The sequence below is a fragment of the Callithrix jacchus genome, chromosome 1 (assembly GCF_049354715.1).
Source record: "Callithrix jacchus isolate 240 chromosome 1, calJac240_pri, whole genome shotgun sequence".
Classification (NCBI taxonomy): Eukaryota; Metazoa; Chordata; class Mammalia; order Primates; family Cebidae; genus Callithrix; species Callithrix jacchus.
The window spans coordinates 161,891,836-161,909,770 of NC_133502.1; the positions used below are offsets into that span (position 1 = coordinate 161,891,836).

Here is a 17,935-nt window from a genome sequence, read left to right on the forward strand (position 1 = left end):
GACCACAGGTGCATGCCACCATGCCTGGCTAATTTTTGGATTTTTTTGTAGAGATAGGGTTTCACCATGTTGCCCAGGCTGGTCTTAAACTCCTATACTCAAATGATCCACCCACCTCGGCCTCCCAAAGTTCTGGGATTACAGGCGTGAGCCACTGTGCCCAGCCTACTTTTCTTTCCAGAAGTAAGAACACAGCCTTTTAAGGTTTAGCCCATCTTCTTTATTTTACAAATGAGCAAATTGAGGTGCACCTCAGGAGGAATCAGAGCTGAGATCCACCCTGGTGGCCCTCTGTCCTATCTTGGGATATAGGTTCATGCCTATCCAACTCTGAACTTTCACTTCTCTGCTGTCTCTGAGCATTACCTGGACTCCTGCTCTGGGCTAGCATTGTTGGGACCCTGGGTCCCCCTGAAGGAGGACACGAAAACCCAGCCAGGGCAAGGGAGACAGAGGGTGGCCCTAATAGAGATGGTGGGTGTCTGGAGTGGTCTGGAGGAGACAGAGGGCGTTCCAGGAAGCGGGTACTGCACAGGCAAAGGCAAGGAGACGAGTGGGTGGGGGATGAATAGCAGGCCCTGGATCAGGCGGGCAGGGCCTCCAGACTCACCCTCCCCAGCCCGCTTCTCCACTCTGAGATTCATTCAATCATTCCACAGATTTGACCTGCTGAGCTCCTAATGCATGCCGGGCCCTGGGAAGGTGGTCCAGGCAGACAGAGGCCTTGCTCTTGGAAGTTCATAACTGGGCAGAGGAGACAGATTTTGAACAAGTCATTTTGGGTGTGGTGGGGACTTCAAAAGAGGTGAAGGGAGCACAACCTTGCTCCAGGTGTCTGAGGGGCTTCCCAGGGGAGGAGGCATTTCAGTGGCTCACTTGAGGTTTTGGTCTTACCTGAAGCTGGGTCTTAGGAGAGAAGGGAGGTGGGAGACTTATAAAAGCATCCCCTGGGGAAGGAATTGCACATGGAGATGAAGACCTGTTTGGTTGGAAGGAAGAGTTGAGGAGGTTGCTGAAATAGGGGCCAGGCAGGCTGGAGAGAGAACTGAAGGAGTTGTAACTGGTGTTAAAATGCAACTTTTAGCTTTGCGCAGTAGCAGTATCGTAGCCAGTGAGGTTTATCTGAGGCGCGATTGTTGCTAATAAAATGGAACTTTCTGCCCCAATCCGAAGATGGTAGATCCGGTCATGTTATGGAGTTTGGACGTTATCCTGAGGGCACTAGGGAGCCACGGAAAAGTATAAGGCAAGAGAAGTGTGCTCAGGCTTGTGTAATGATTCATTTTATACACTGCTGACCATCTCGGGTCTCCTTTGAACTTTAAGTTAATCATTATGATCCTGATTTTAGAAATTAAAGAACAAAGGCTCAGAGAGGGGCAGGGATTGGCCTGGTGACACAGCAGAACCCCTGCTCTTTCACCAGCTCACTGCCTGCAATGCAGCCTCTGTCATGAGTGCCAGCTGTCTGGCTCCTCCCCAGTGAGCTGGGGACCTGAATGCCCCAGGAGGAGATCCCTGTGGCCTGAGGCTCTGCCAAGGCGATCCCACTTCATGGCCAGGCTGTTCCCAGCAGTGGGGTTCACTCCCTTACCTGCTGTGCTGGGGGTGAGGGTTGTTTGGGCTTTGGAGGTGGAAGGGGGTGATGGCAGGGACTGTTGGGTCTCTGAGCCTCTCTTTGCTGAGGCAGGAGCTCCTGGGTGCCCAGACTGCACTGTGTCTGTCTTCTCTCTGCAGATAAGTGGGGCCGACACCGCTGGGGATGATGATGAAGCCTCCCGGAAGAGAAAGAGCAAAAACCTGTACGTTGGGAAGATCCCTGGCACGCTTGCTCATCTTCCTCCCCTGCCCCAGGGCTTGTCTCTCCTCTAGGGGTCCAGGTGGGGAGAAGGGGCTGCACTTGGTTTTGCCTATAACCCCAGACAGACCCCAAGGAAAAACAGGATATTGGAGCATTCTCTCCAAGTGAGGCAAGGTGCTGATTCAGTACCCGGAAGCCACAGTGAACCAGAGGCATCCAGCCAGTTGCTCTGGCTCTGGCCCAGCTTCTGAGCCATGCAGGGGCCAAGTGGCTTCAACAACTCCTTTGCAACCTCTGGGCCCACGAGTGACCTGAGAAAGGGTGGAACTGACAGTCATGGGGCTTCTCTTCCTCCTCCTGAGCTCCTGAATGCTGACAGTTTCTGGCATTGCCAGGAGGGGGCGCTGCTGGCCCAGCTGCCAAACCGCACTCCCCAAGCCTTTTCTGGCCACACTCAGGCCTTCTTATACGTTTTGGGGTTTGTTAGAGGTACCAATGAAAAAGATATGTATGTGGGTTCACCTCAGGTGTCCTTGTACCCCCACACCTAAGGTCCTGGAGACTGGGGGGAGGTATAGGGAGGAGGAAATGGGCTACATGCACTGTGACCCCCCCCCCCAGGGGAAGCCCCTCCCCTTCAGGTCCTGTAGCAACCACTACTAGGAAGGATTTGGGCTATGGGGAGGAGCTTCCTACAACCTTCTTCCCTGGTCTTGACCTTGGATAGGGCCCACTGCCCTAGAAAGCCTTTCTCACCTCAGCTGCCCTGACCACTTCAGTTTTCTGCAGCAACTGTCAGCTTCTCTCACTCCACAGCCAACTGCACCTTCTTGGCAAGGTGAAATGCACAAACAAAAAAGTCCTTTGCACCAATCATCTTCACTTAACCGTTTGTGGGATGAGAGAGGGTGCGGTCGGTGCCAGGGCTGTAGAATGTGGCGCTGGAAGCAGGAGGTGCAGGGTTGTGTGTGGCAGCAGAGGGCAGGCACCCTGGGTGCTGGAGCTGCCCTGTCTAGCCTCCTTTCCTTTTGAATTTCCTGAAGCCCACAATTTTTTTTTTTTTTTTTTTTTTAAACAGAGTCTCCTTCTGTTACCCAGGCAATCTCAGCTTGCTGTAACCTCTGCCTCCCAGGTTCAAGCAGTTCTCATGCCGCAGCCTCCCAAGTAGCTGGGATTACAGGTGTGTGCTATCACACCCAGCAAAAATTTTTGCATTTTTAGGAGAGACGGGGGTTTGCCATGTTGGTCAGGCTGGTCTCAAACTCCCGGCCTCAAGTGATCTGCCCGCCTCAGCCTCCCAAAGTGCTGGGATTACAGGCGTGAGCCACCATGCCTGGCCTCTGAAGCTTATACTAGAGTTTAGAACATCTAGAGTAATCATAAAAATAATCATTAACGTGTATTGTGCCAGGCACTGTTCTGTACATATTTCATATGTGATCTAATTTGATCTTTGCCACTACCTTTATTTTACATTCCTTTCTTTCTTACTGACCTTACCCTTATTTTACAAATAAATAAATTAGGGTGCAAAGAGGTTCAGTTACAGGGCAAGAAAATGGTGGAGTTGGGACCTGGAGCCCTGACCTGCTGGCTTCCGTTTGACAGCAACAGCTTGACAGAGAAAAAAGCTGGATAGGAAATTTGAGAGGTCAGGAGGCTTGTCAGAGGCCGCACAGCTGGTAACTGCTGGAGCTGGGATTTGAACCCAAGACTGTCTGGCTCCACAGCCTGGGCTCAGCCTCCCCCGTAGGACTTTTCTTCATTAGACAGGGTGTCCCCTAGGTCTTAATGCCATTTTAAGCTTGAATAGCTTCAGAAATATAAACGCTTCAAACTTACCAAACCCCCTTGAAAGTTTAATTATTTAAATTTCTTTTGCACATCTTTAGCGCTGTGATTTTTGAATAATCAATTTTTCATTTTCACTTTTGATTTCAGTCAGCATTTTCCGTCTTTGGGAGGGCGGAGACGGAAACTTAAAATGAAAAATTGATTATTCAAAAATCACAAAAAAACTATGCATACAACATTCAATAATTAAACTTTAAAATGGTGTTTTTGTAAGTTTATAGGACTTGTACTTCTGAAGTTATTCAGGCTTCAAACTACTAAGACGCTGGGGACCTGTATATTTATAATTGGACGCTGCCAATGCGGATGACTGAGGCCGAATAGGCTGGCTGGCAGGAGTGGTTCTCTGGGAGGTGCCTTGTGCTGGGGGTCTAGGGAAAAGGGGGGCGAATGTGAGCAAGAGGCATTTAACTCCTTTCTTGCCAGCAGTTTCACCCAGTGCTGATTTCTGCTGCCTCCTGGGGGACCAGCAAGGCTAAAAATGGTTCTTGGCTAAAAATAGCCAGTCCTGCCACCCTGGTGGGCAGAGCCTCCCCTGCTCCCTCCTTCCCTCTCGGCAATTTGGTGACTTGTCCCCCGCCCCCCCACCGCTGTCTCCCCGCTGTCGTGGTAACGAGGAGGCCAGTCACAAATAGCTGGGGCAGGCTTCCTGCCGGGGTGGCCCCAGAGGCTGTCCCTTGCAGACACATGCCCCTTTCACGGCTCCCTCTCACCGTTGGCCAAGAGGAATTCTTTTTTCCGCTCCCCCTCCTGGTCCCTCCCATTTCCTGGCTCCTCCTGTCTGAGTTCCAGCCCTGGCTTGTGCCTGGGAGTCCAGTCATCAGGCTGGGATTCCAGCGAGCGCGTGTGGCTGCAGCTTGCACCATTGCTGCCTGCTGCCTGGGACACAAGGTGGGGGGCAGGAGCTGGAAGGGTGCTTTCAGCAGACCATCCTACGGTGCCAAGGTGGGGGGCCCTACAGAGATGCTCCGAGGCATGTACCTCACGCGCAACGGGAACCTGCAGAGGCGGCACACGATGAAGGAGTAGGTCCCCTCGCCCCAGCTTTCCCGATTCCGACTCGGGATTTGCAAGGGTCGGGTGGGTCAGGCTGAGCAACCCTCTTTTCTGCTTCTGTCCCCAGAGCCAAAGATATGAAGAATAAGCTGGGGCTCTTCAGACGGCGGAATGAGTCCCCTGGAGCCCCTCCTGCGGGCAAAGCAGACAAAATGATGAAGTCATTCAAGTAGGTCCTCCCTGGCACCCTGTGACCCTTCAGGGACTCACCGGCCCCGCAAGGAGTACAGCTGAGTGATGGGGTGGAGGAGAAGGGGGTTGCCGGCTTGATCCAGCTCTAGTGAGAGGGAGGCTCTCAGAGGGAGCTGGGTGCCCGGGAAGCCGCTGCCTCACTGTAGTGGCTGCCCTAGGGGGAAGGCCAGGTAGGGTGGAGGTGGGGGCTGGAAGGGATCCTGGCTCTGAGAAAGAGGGTGGGCCTGCTTTCTGGGCACCCCAGCTATGCAGCCTGGGCCCAGGGTATTAAACAAAGGCCACCAGACCCAGCCTCCCCCCAGATCCCCAAGCCTCACAGGCCCCTCACTGTGTTCCCTCCCTCGCCCCTCAGGCCCACCTCGGAGGAAGCCCTCAAGTGGGGTGAGTCCTTGGAGAAGCTGCTGCTTCACAAATGTAAGTTGGGCCCACCTTCCCCCTCCCTGCGGTCTCCCTCCTCCTCCCCTTCTTCCCCATCCAGACCCTGTGTGGCTGGTCCTGGAGAGGCTGCCTTCCCTTTCCTTAGCCCTCAGGATGTCCTTGCTGTTGGGGAGAGGCTGAGCCCTAGCCGAGGCCCTTGGTCTGGCCTTGGAGCGGGCTTCTGTCGGCCCCTCCCTGTCCATGGGAGCTGGCACTGCCTGCCAGAGGCTCGTGGGACTTGTGTGCTCAGATACATATTCCCAGAACAAGAATAAACATTTCCACGTACTGAGGGCTTTCACGGGGCCAAATGTGCCTGCCATCTCACAGGCAGGGTCCCATCAGCTCCTCCCAGGGTTCCAGGAGACAGAATTGATAGTCTCCATTTCACAGATAAAGACACTGAGGCATAGGAAGGGAGAGACCTGGCTGAGACCCTGAAAGGGGAATGGCAGGGCACCTGGCTCTAGGGGCTGGGGATTGTACTCAGCTCTCAGCATACCTATCTTCAAAGTCCTGTAGGGGTAAGCTAGGGATCTTAAGGGCAGGAGAGGCTGACTCCACCTCTTACCCTGAGGTTTGGCTTCTCCTCACAGATGGGTTAGCAGTGTTCCAAGCCTTCCTTCGCACTGAGTTCAGCGAGGAGAATCTGGAGTTCTGGTTGGCTTGTGAGGACTTCAAGAAAGTCAAGTCACAGTCCAAGATGGCAGCCAAGGCCAAGAAGATCTTCGCTGAATACATCGCTATCCAGGCATGCAAGGAGGTAGGATCTCAGGCCAGACCCTCAGCCCCTCCAATTCCCAGGGCCCAGTGGCCCTTCAGCTGCAAGGTGGCAGCCAGCAGTGCAGGAACGGGAGAGGCCAGAGTGACTCCGTGAGCCCAGGTACCCAGGGGGGTGCAAGCTAGGGCCAGGAGAAGAACAGAATCCCAGTCAGTAATAACAGTGGCCACCACTAAGGCAATGCCACCTGCCAGGCATCGCTAAGCCCTTTATGTGTGTGCTCTCATGTTTAATCCTTGTGACAACCTGTGAAACAGGTTTTATTATCTTCATTTTAAAAATGAGAAAACAGGCTGGGCACAGTGGTTCACGGCTATAATTCCAGCACTTTGGGAGGCCAAAGTGGGCGGATCACTTGAGGCCAGGAGTTCGAGACCAGCCTGGTCAGCATGGTGAAACCCCGTCTCTACCAAAATTACAAAATTAGCCAGGCGTGGTGATGGATGCCTGTGGTCCCAGCTACTCAGGAGGCTGAGGCAGGAGAATCACTTGAGACTGGGAGGCAGAGGTTGCAGTGAGAGGTGATGGCACCATTGCACTCCAGCCTGAGCAACAGAGTGAGATCCTATCTTGAAAAAAAGAAAAGAGGAGGCAGCCTCAGAGGGACAAATCATAACTGCTCACATCCACTGAGTGTCTGCTGTGTGCCAGCCACTGTGCAAAGCACATTATTTGGATGATCTTGCTGGGTTTTTATGCTTTCAGGAATGTTCTGTTATTCTTAGCCGGTAGGTAAGACAACTGAAGGCTCAGCACAGTTAAGTGATTTGCTTAAAGTCACACCCCACATGTGGCACTGCTAGGATTTGAACCCAGGAAGCTTCACCCTAGGGGAGGTATTTTCAGGCCTTATAAATGCCGCCAGCCCTACAGGAAATGACTGAGCTAGGCCTTGAATCCTCTGGTCTGAGGGTCTCCACTCTGGATGAACCTTAAGATGTGGGGCAGAGGGGCTTAGAGGTGAGAAGCTGGACTGGTCCCTTCCAGGTACATGGGCACCGGGGTCGGCCCCCAGCAGGCAGTCCTGACCACGTCACCCTCTGCCTCCGCAGGTCAACCTGGACTCCTACACACGGGAGCACACCAAGGACAACCTGCAGAGTGTCACGCGGGGCTGCTTTGACCTGGCACAAAAGCGCATCTTTGGGCTCATGGAAAAGGACTCGTACCCTCGCTTTCTGCGTTCTGACCTCTACCTGGACCTTATTAACCAGAAGAAGATGAGTCCCCCGCTTTAGGGGCCACTGGAGTCGAGCTCAGCATTCACACCAGGCAGGCTGGGCCCCCTGCCCACCTGCCTCCCTCCCCCCTGTGACGGAGGGGGCAAGCAAGCCCCCAGAGGCTGTGTCTCTGGACAGACGGATGGACATATGGAAGTGAGGCCTGGACCAAGAGAGGCCCAGGATACTGGAGGAGTCGAAGGACGGGCCCCGTAAGGTCTCCACTGCCCTGGTACGAGGGGACCCAAGGACTCTGGCAGGTCAGGGGCCCCAGCCAAGCCAGATCTGGAGCTGCTGCTCCCTGCTGCGGAAACTTCAGAGGCTTTGCATTGACCAAGTTCCTTAAAGAACTGGCTGACGGGGCAGGAGGTCCAGGCCTGGGCTCTCGGGCCCTCCTGGAGGGCCACTGGGGCTCACAGCTCAGACCCCAACCTTGAGTTTTATTTATTTAAATAGTAGTCGGATGCTTGGCACGTTGTCCTGTAATAGGAAACCCTTGCCTCATCAGTTTTCCTGATTTACAAGTGCAATATTTTAGCCAATGCCTTGTGAGAAGCCGCCATGCAAAGGTGGACACCATTCTCCAGCTTCAGGGGATGTGCTGGTCCCAGGCACCAGTGATGGCCAGCTGGCCTTCTGGACTGATGCAGCCTGGAGGGACACAGCAGTCTGGCTGCACACAGAGATGTGGCACCCCCCTGGGTGGGGTGTCCCTCAGGAGCTTTGGGAAAGCATGGCACCCTCAAACCACACAGTAGCCGAGTTCTGGAGCAAATAAAAGGCCTGTGTTATTTCTCATTCTTGACCGTTTCTGTGCGTTCCTGGTCTCAAGCCTTCCCAGGGTGGCTGGGGCTGGGAGTGTTGCTCTTTGTGCTGTTGATTCAGCCACTTCCTCTCTCTTGCCATTGCCTGCCCCCATCCTGGAGCAGATACACCAGTGAGGGCTGCTCTCCCATGCTTCCTCTGTGCCAGGTGCCATGCTACACTCATTCTAGTAGCCACTGCATCTTCTCCCCAAGCCTGGGAGGTAGGGCTTATCCCCATTTTACAGATGAGGAGATTGAAGCCCAGACTGGGAAGGTGACTGGTCCAAGGTCACGTAGCCAGCAAGTGGCTGGAGTTCAGCCCAAGTCTGACTGGCTGCAAAGCCTGCACTCTGCCAGCTACAGGATGGAGTCCTTGCTTGTCGCCAGCTGGCCACATGGTTCAGCAAGTTTCTTCACTTCTCTGCCTTGCCACCCGAGGTTCGAATGGAACTTTCATGTGGTGCAGGGATGGCTGGTGAAGGTGGACGGGGCCAGAATCTCAGGAAGGGCAGTGGCAGGCTTATGAAGGCCTCTGGACAGAAGGAACAGCTGTGGAAGTGACAGGATATAGGACTCAGAGTCTCTCTGTGGCCCTGGGCAAGGCTTTCCACACTGTGCCCTTGTTTCCCCTCCTACGTAACAGAAGATGCAAATTTAGGAAAGGCCCAAGGCATCCTTCAAGGGAGGAGCTAGGCCACTTGCCTAGAAGTGGACAGAAGAGGCACAGAGCCCAGGCCAAACTGATGCCAAAGCTGACCCTACACATACAACTTCCCAGGGGCCAGAGCATGGCCCGGGGTGGAGTCTGGCTCAGTAGGACTGTCTTAGATGAAGCTGGATGGAGTTGATGTAGGAGCTGGGCCCCATCTCCTTGAATCTTGTTCCCTGCCTGGGGTCCTGAAGAGCTGCAGAGGACATGGGGTATGGAGCTCCCTCCTCCCTGCATACCCCTACTTACCTCCCTGTGCAAGGCCAGCCCTGTCTGCCCCTCTGCACAGTGACATGATCAGAACTGTTGGTCTCTGGAGACCTTCAGGGAGTTGGGCTCAACCCTCCTCAGGGTTAGGACTCGGGCTGGGGCCTGGGTGTGGAGCAGATGCTGGGTAGGGGCTTATCAGGAGGGAGCGATGGGCTGTCTGACTGCCGCTCTGACCGAGCCTGACTTTTCCTGCCCCTGTTGCAAAAGGGACCCCTCATGCCTGCTCACCCTTAAAGCCTGTTCAGAAGAATCTCCTGTGCAACAACGGTAGCCCGGGTCAGTAGAGAACCCTCTTCCTTCTGCTCCCCATGCCGCCTCCTTGACTAGCCCTTACCATATGTACTGAGTCAGGTATACCAGTACCATTCTGTTTGGCTTACTGTGGGTTTTTCTGTCTCCAAAGGCTGCCAGGCTTTGGAATCAGGCAGTCCTGGGTTTGAGTTTTGACTTTGCTACTGACTTGCTCTGTAACCTTAGTGAGTCCCTGCCCATCTCTGAGCCTGCAAAAGGCGGGATGATGATATTGTTGTCTCAGTGCTGAGATCCGGAGCCACTGAGCCAGTCTGTAGAAAGGTTCTAACCTGGGGCCAGGCATACCGTAGGTGCTTGATAAATGCTGGCACCAGAGTGTGAGCCCCTGCAGGAATGGCGCTGGGTCTTTCTCCAGGACCTGGCAATGGGTGCCACTGGCCATTGTAAACTGTGAGGAGCTTTCCCACGCAGAGCCCCGGGGCCTCAGTGAGGCTGGAAGGGCCAGGGAACAGAGTCATACTCCTAATTCTGAACAAAGGCACCTACCAGGTTTTTTCCAGGCCTGGGATTTGGGGACCTGACAGCTGGGAAAACTGGGGCCCAGGGAGGACTATAATACCACTCCCTACTCCCTCAAAATGTTAGGGGCAGCCCTGGATCAGAGCCCAGGACTTCCCTGCCTGACCTCGCCTCTCTCACATCTTCGGCTGGGAGGAGCCCCTCGGTCCACAAGGAGACCCACCTTTCCCATCCTTTAGATTCTAGGGATTCAGTTTGGGGCCAGGCCTTCCACCTTCTTCCACCTTCCCCACCTCCTGGTTCCCAGAGTTGCCATGGAAACCAAAGTCCCAGGGAACAAAGTCAGGCAGATGGAATTCCCATTTCAGAAGGCCCCACTGCCTGGTTTCCATTACTCACACCCTGATTCCCCTGGCCTTGCAGCGGCTTTGGCTGTGCAGAGCAGCTGGAGGGCAGACTGGAAAGGCACCTGGGTCCCCCTGCCCTGGGCCCCGCCTGGGCTCCCTGGAGGACCTTGGGTGCATCCCCTGCCTGCTTAGGCCTCAGTTGCCTCATCTGTACAGTGTCTTTGGGCTGGTTGCCCTTTTCTTTCACATGAGAGGAAGGAGCAGTGCTTTCTAGTCTCTGGCAATTCCAGGCTGGTCGATGAGTGATCGCGGAGCTGTGAGGTCATGACATCCACAGAAGGGATGTCCTATCCCACAGAAGGGGAAGACTGAGGGGAGAGAAGGGCAGCAGCACCGTGTAGAGGTGAAGGGCCTTGGAGGCAGGCTCTGGGGTGCAGTCTCTGGCTCCGCTGTTTACTACTAGCGGTGAATCTTTGAAGAAGTCATGCAACCTCCTCTCTTTCCCTCGGTTTTCTCATCTATATATTGTGCTCATTGGCATTTGCCCCGCAGTTGCAATGACTAAGTGAGGCCGTGTACGAGGCAGGTCTAATTCAGCGCATGGCATGGAGTATGTGCTTCAGCAACGTGAACTGCTATTCACTCTCTCATTATTCAGGGTCACAAGGTGAGTGGCAAAACTCATACTCCACTTCCCCAGGCCACAGAAGATGCGGGAGGGGGCTTTTGTTTCAGACCCAGGATCCTTGTCCTTCCAGGAACAGTTTTGGTGGAGGGCAGAGCCAGCCAGTTCCAGGAAATAAGTCAGAAACAGCTTGTTCTCCTACCGCTGCCCAGTCTTGGCCCTGCTGGGAGCAGTTGGGGTCAGCTGGGTGGAGAGGAAAGAGGGCACAGCAGTGCCACTCAGTTGGATGCCACTCCGTTGGATGATAGCTGCAGCAGGTGCCAACTGCAGCCACGCTCCTGGTGGGAGAGTCAAGTCCTTCATGCTCTCAGCCTTTGCCATGTGAGTGATGTGCTCTCTTGACCTGGCTTGGGCCAGCTATGGCCTCCTAGACTGTCCAGCCTGGAGGAGACCATTGAGTCCAAACTGCTGCCCAGCACTTAGGACCTTGTGTTTCTTCTGCATTCCTTCCATGATGGAGCTAAGGAGGGCCTGGGAGCCCCTTGGGGGTTCCAAAGTTCTCTCTATCTGAAGTTAGGTCCTGGGGCGGGGTGGGGAAGGAGGGGCAGGTGAGTGCTCCCCTGCAGAGCCCTCCTGCCCAGGCAGCCACCTCTGGACCCACCAGATCCTCTGGCTTCACTCCTCCCTGCTCCTCTGGCTTGCACCAAACTCTTGGCTCCCCCCCACTTCCTCCCTGCCTCTGCACCCCTCCCATCCCTTAGTCTACTGTCCCCTGCCCACACTCCTCCCACTGACGTCCCACCCCAGAAGTCCTCTTTGCTTCACCTCCCTTCCTGCCAAACTTCAGGCTCCTGGCGACTCCCCCACAGTCCCGCCTCTCCCTCAGAGCTCTCAGAGCTCTCAGGCCCTCAAGCAATGGACCTGACAAGGGTTTCAAAAAACCACTTGTTTGTTGTTGTTTTGCTAACAATTGGCAACTTTTGTGGAACATCTGGCTTTGCCTATCCTCTCCCTAGCTGGGGAAGGCAGGCGGAAAGGGGTACCCTGGGCCCCCTGCTGCAGTGGCAGCCCCTTCCTTGGATGGGAGGAGGCAGTGGGGGATTGAGAAACAGCTGTGGGACTGATCCCATCTGCTGGGTACAGAAGAGAGTGGAGGCTTGGCTGGGGGTGGGGAGGACGATGCCAGGCAGCAGATAGAAATAGCCAGGACCAAGCAGAGGCACATGACATGGGTTCTGTGCCTCATCGCCATCAATCCCCACAAAGGCCTGGGAGGAAGGGCTGAGTATTATTTCCAGTTTACAAATGAGAAAATGAGGGTTCAGAGAAAGTGGACAGCCCATCATGCTGAACAGGGACTGGAACCTCTATCCCTGACTTCCAGGTAGCCTCAGCCAGACCTTTCCAAAAGAATCTACACCCCTAGCCAGTCTGGAAGATTTCACTAAGTTGGAGTTGCAGATGGAGGCTTTTGATGCTGGTCCTCCTTGGCTTGTGGGCAGAATTTTTCTGATGAAGTCCGAGGAATAGGTGAGCTTATGAGTGTGCAGATAACTGGTCCTGCAAGGAGTCTCAGTTCCTGGTAAAAATGTGTGACAAGTTGCTTTACGTCTCTAAGCCTTAGTTGTTTCAGCTATGAAATGGGAATAATAATTTCACCTCCTGGGACTCGCGTGGTCTCGGCAGGTTCATGAATATGTGTGAACCCTCAGCACGGAACCAGGCACAGAGGGAGTAGGCCCTGCGGGGCAGAGGGAGGGAGGCCGGTCCAGGAGGAGGTGCAGTCAGGCCAAGCCCCAACCTGCTGTGCAGGAGGAAGCCGCCTCCACATCTGCTCCAAGACCGCTGACTCAATGACACAGGCAGGGCCCCAAGAGGGTGGGGTTGGGTGCTAGGTTCCACATGGGCTCAGCGAGGTCCTGCAAACCTGCTGTTTCAAGGGCAACCAAATAGCATCTGCCCATCAGGTAGCCTGCCTGACACAGGAGTTCTGGGCTCTGCGCTCAGATCTGTCCCAAACCTCTGTGCCACTTTGGATGAGGCCCCTCTCTGCTCTGGTCCTTGGCTTCTTCTCTTGACACACAAGGAGAATCCAGCCAGCTTTTCCTCCTGTGTGAGGACCTTTGGAAGGGGCAGATGGTGCTCTGTGGGGTGGGGGGGGGCTGGGATCCAGGCCATACTGCCTCTGTACGAGGGTGTGCGTGTGCACGCGCGTTTGTATGCAAGCTGTGTATGCGAGTTGCTAGGGCTTTGTTTAGCTGCTTCCCCAGGGTACTGGAAGGCCTACTTGGATGGAGCAGTCTGTTTACCAGCAAGCCCCAGAATCCGCAGGGTTCGAGGCCCTGGGGACACTGCCCTCTATGTCCTCTAACCAGGCTGGGGCCCTGATCTGCTGTTTCTTTTTTTTGACAAGTTCCTGCCCTTGAGACAGAGTCCATCCCTGCATTACCCCCACCGCACACAAACAGCACCCGGGGGCCAGAGCTACCCCTCAGGGGAGTCAGCGCAGTTTGCTATCCCCGGGGAGATAATAAAAAAGAAGGGCCTGAACAAAGGCAAAGCTGCTGGCCCCTGAACTGGAGGGGAATATAGTCTCTAGGCCCAGTTCTGCTGCTCTTCTGTCTGTGGCAAGTCCCTTTCCTTGCTGCACCTCACTTTCCCCATCTTAAAAAGGGGTGGGGCATGTTCAAAGTGATTAAAAATGAGCGAGGTGTGTTTAAAGTGATTAAAATGGGCGGGGCATAGTCAAAGTGCTCTCCAGCAGCCGGATGCCTCAGGCTGTATAACTTTTCCTTCTGAGGTGCTATTGCAGCAGAAACTGGCTTGCTCTTGAGTTCTGTCCATTCCAAGTCAAAGGAGGGTGGTGACTGGGGGCATGGGCTTTGGAGGCTGACAGACCTGGGCTTGAGTCCAGATTCAGATGATTCTTTACTGTGTGACCTTGAGCAAGTCACTTAACTTCTCTAGGCCACTGTTTCCACATTTATAAAGAAGGGGTAATAATAGTTCTTACCTAGTACAGTTGTGATCAGACAAAAGCAGGGGTGAGCTGTCTGCATTCAGCCCCGCTGGTCTGCCTTCTGGTCCTCGAATGCGCCATGCTGCCTTCCATTTGGGGCCTCGCATGTGCAGTCCTCCCTCCTGGAGCACTCTTTCCCCTGCTCCCTTATTTCATAATGGTGATGATGAAGATGATAGCTAACGTTTAATATTTTCCGGGCACTGTGCAAAGTATTTGACTGACATTTTCTTTTTTCATGCTCACAAAAATCCTGGGGGTGAAGAGCTGTTATTATTAACCACTACATTATAGTGCCCTGAGGCCAGGTCTGGGGACAGATTGCTTAGGGGAACTCCCAGCTCTTCCATTTAGTTGTGTAAACTCAGGGAACTTACGTCATGTTCTATGCTCAGTTTACCCATCTGTACATGGAGATAGGAATAGTGCCTGTACTAGAAGGTAGCTATAATAAGAATACAGAGTTACTACCTTTAAAGTGCTTAGATCCAGGCCTGGCACATTTTAAATGCGGTATCAATGTTTTCTTAACTAAATCTCTATTTCTCAGATAAAACAACCAAGATACAGAGAGACAGCACCTTGTCCAAGGTTCCACAGTAGCAAGAGGAAATGGGATTTGAACTCTGGCTGGCCTGGCTCTGAAGCCTGTGCTCTTGAGTATTAAGATGTATTCCCTCCCCTCTTCTCCAGAGCTTCGTTTAGATGTCACTGTCTCAGGGAAGCCTTCCCCATAACTTTGACTCTAAGAGGGCGCCTGCTGACTGCCCCCAAAGCCTTGTGCTTCTGTTTCGTGGCACTTGTCACAGGTTGTAATTGCACATTTGCATGTGTTCACTCATTGCTGTCTTCCTCTCAGTCATAAGCCCCTCGGGACAGGAACCCTGTCTGTCTTACTTCTCACTGTCTCCCCAGCCTTATCACAGTGCCTAGTGCATGGTAGGTGCTTAATAAATGCTTCTTGATTAGATAAAAGGCCATATATTGCTTAGCATGGTGGGTTGTACAGGATAAGCCCACTTGAGGTCAGGAGTTTGAGACCAGCTTGGCTAACATGGTGAAACCCCGAACAAAAAGTCTGGATAAGAAGCCACTGTATGAATAAAGACTGAGTTCTGTTGTGAGTGACAGTAACACAAGGTAGAAGTTTCTATCTCCTCCATAAAGGAAGTCCAGTAGAAGCAGCCCAGTGCTGGCGTGGCCTTTTCATGTTCATCAGGAACCCTGATTTCATCTCTTCTGTTGCTTTGCCATCCTCAAAATATAGCTTCCACTTCTTGTCCAAGATGGCTGCATCAGCTCCAGCCATCACACAAAGCTGAAGGGGCCAAGAAAGAGGGGTGAAAGGTAAACATCAGTTGTCTTAGAGAACATGCTCAGAAACCGTCATATGACACTTTCCCTTACACGCCATTGGCCAGAACTGAGCACATGGCCACACCTGTTTAGAAGGAGGCTGGGAACAGTGGCTCACACCTGTAATCCCAACATTTGGGGAGGCCAAGGTGGGAGGATCACCTGAGGCCAGGAGTTTGAGACCAGCTTCACTATAAGCCCTACTATGGATAACGTAGTGAGACCCTGGCTCTACAAAAGATAAAATTAGCCAGGAATGGTAATGAACCTCTATTAGTCCCAGCTATTCAGGAGGTTGAGATGGGAGAAACCCTTGAGTCCAGGAGTTCGAGACTGCAGTGAGTTATGATGGTGCCACAGCACTCAAGCCTGGATGACATAGTGAGACCCTGTCTCTGAAAATAAATAAGTAAATGAATGAGAACAAGGAAGGCTGGGAAATGTAGTGTTAATCTAGAGAGCACGTGGCCAGATAAAATTCAGAGGTTCTATTACTCTGGGGTAACACAAAGGCAGAGCAGATGTTGGGGACAACTATTTGTCTCTGCCACTGTCATCAATGACAGACATCCATCCTCATAGGGCTATGGAGAGGAAGTGGGGCAAGCGGGCATGTGTCAGTGAGCTATTGATAAATAGTGCTACAAAACGAACCACCCCAGGCCAGGCGCGGTAGCTCACACCTATAATCCCAGCACTTTGGAAGGCCTAGACGGGTGGATCACTTGAGGTCAAGAGTTTGAGACCAGCTTGGCCAACATGGTGAAACCCCACCTCTATTAAAAATACAAAAATTAGCCAGGCGTGGTGGCACATGCCTGTAATCCCAGCTACTTGGGAGGCTGAGGCAGGAGAATCACTTGAACCCAGGAGGTGGAGGTTGCAGTGAGCCAAGATCGCGCCACTACACTCCAGCCTGGGTGCTCAAATAACTCACTTATTCTCTCTTATGCTTCTGGAGTTCGCTGATCTAGGAGGAGCTAGGCTAGACTTGGCCCCTCCCTGTGGGCTGGGCTGGGATCTGCTTGGTGTAACTCTTTTCCCCCAAGGCAGAAGGGTCAGCTCTACCTGGGGAAAGTTCTCACTGCAGTGAAAGTATGTGTGTGTGTTTTTCAAACTTTTAAATTTTGAAATAATTATATATTCAAAGGAAATTGTAAAGATACTACAGAGAGGTCTCATGTACCCTTCACCTAATGTGCCCCAATGAGCACATCTTATATAATTATAGTGCAATATCAAAACTTGAAATTGACATTGGTAAGATACATATGTACAGTTCTATGTCATTTTATCACATGCAGATCTGTATAAACACCACCACAATTAAGATATGGAACTATTCCATCACCACAAAGATCTCCCTCGATACCCTTCTCTAGCCCCACCCATTCCCCCATTCCTAACCCTTCGAAACCACTAATCTGTACTCTATCTATATAATTTTGTCATTTCAAGAATGTTACATAAATGGAATTGTACACGATGTGACCTTTTAAGATTGTCTTTTTTCACTCAGTATAATGTCCTTGAGCTTCGTCCAAGATGTTGTGGGTACCCTATTTGTGTTGCGTTCAGTCCTATTTATTGCTGAGTAACATTCTGTGGGATGGATGTACAACAGTTTGTTTAGCCACTTGCCTATTGAGAGACATTCTGGTCATTTCCAGTTTGGGGCTATTACATATAAAGTTGCTCTGAACTGCTGTGGGAGAGTTTTGTGTGAATGTAACTTCTCATTTTTCTGGGATGAATGACCAGCAGTGCAATTGCTGGGTTGTACAGTAAGTATAGGTTTAGTTTTTAAGAAACTGCCAACTATCTTCCAGAGTAGCTGTACCACGAGAGATCCAATGTCTCTGCATCCTTGCCAGCATTGAATGTTGTCCCAATGTTTTATTTTAGCTCTTCTAACAAAGACGTGGTGCTTTTCATCCAGGTCTTAATTTGCATTTCCCCAATGGCTGGTAATGTTGGACATCTTTTCATATACTATTTGCCGTCTGTATATCCTCATTGGTGAAATGTCTTTCCATGTCTTTTGCCCGTTTTCTAATTAGATTGTTTGCTTTTTTTACTGTTGAGTTTTGAGAGTTTATACAGTCTATGTATGAATCCTTGTAAGATATACGATTTGTGAATAATGTTCTCAGTCTGTAGCTTGTCTTTTCATCCTTCTAACAGTATCTTTTGCAAAGCAAAAGTTTTTACTGTTGATGAAGTACAATTTGTCCTTTTTAAAAAATGGATCATGCTTTTGCTGTCGTCTAAGAGCTTTTCACTAAATCTGTATGTAGAGCTGTACATACAGGCAGTGGGGCCATAACATATAAAGCCGCTACGAACTATTGTAGAGTAAGTTTTGTGGGATGAAACTTTTCATTTCTCTGGGATAAATAACCAGGAGTGCAATTGCTAGGTTGTACAGAAAATCCTAAAGATTTTCTCCTACATTTTCTTCTAAAAGTTGTATTGTTTTACATTTAAATTTGTGATCTAGTTTAAGCTAATTCTTGTATGATGTGAAGTTTAGGTTGAGGTTATCATTTATTTATTTATTTATTTTGCATAAGGATAGTCAATTGCGGCCGGGCATGGTGGCACATGTCTGTAATTCCAGCACTTTGGGAGGCCAAGGCAGGCGGATCAGATGATATCAGGAGTTTGAGACCAGTCTGGCCAACATGGTGAAACCCTGTCTCTACTAAAAA

The 17,935-nt window shown here is 51.9% G+C and overlaps 1 protein-coding gene and 1 non-coding gene across 16 annotated transcripts in view; both read left to right on the top strand.

Annotated features, from left to right (window-relative positions):
* RGS3 (regulator of G protein signaling 3) overlaps positions 1-8,119 on the top strand; it is a 132,574-nt gene extending 124,455 nt beyond the window's left edge. For 13 of the 15 annotated variants that reach the window (XM_035255135.3, XM_009001686.5, XM_078374626.1 and 10 more), the window contains 5 exons: positions 1,738-1,802; positions 4,779-4,880; positions 5,256-5,317; positions 5,917-6,083; positions 7,154-8,119. In XM_035255135.3, coding sequence (XP_035111026.1) covers positions 1,738-1,802; positions 4,779-4,880; positions 5,256-5,317; positions 5,917-6,083; positions 7,154-7,339 — 582 coding nt within the window. In that variant the 3' untranslated portion in view covers positions 7,340-8,119. Of the gene's footprint in view, positions 1-1,737; positions 1,803-4,278; positions 4,681-4,778; positions 4,881-5,255; positions 5,318-5,916; positions 6,084-7,153 lie in introns of those variants that run through there. The other 2 variants (XM_009001744.5, XM_009001748.5) reach the window with 2 other exon arrangements.
* On the top strand, positions 1,083-1,219 carry LOC118147968 (U4 spliceosomal RNA). Its single transcript, XR_004734698.1, has one exon. It is a non-coding gene; the product is annotated as a U4 spliceosomal RNA (small nuclear RNA).
* Positions 8,120-17,935: the final 9,816 nt, after the last annotated feature.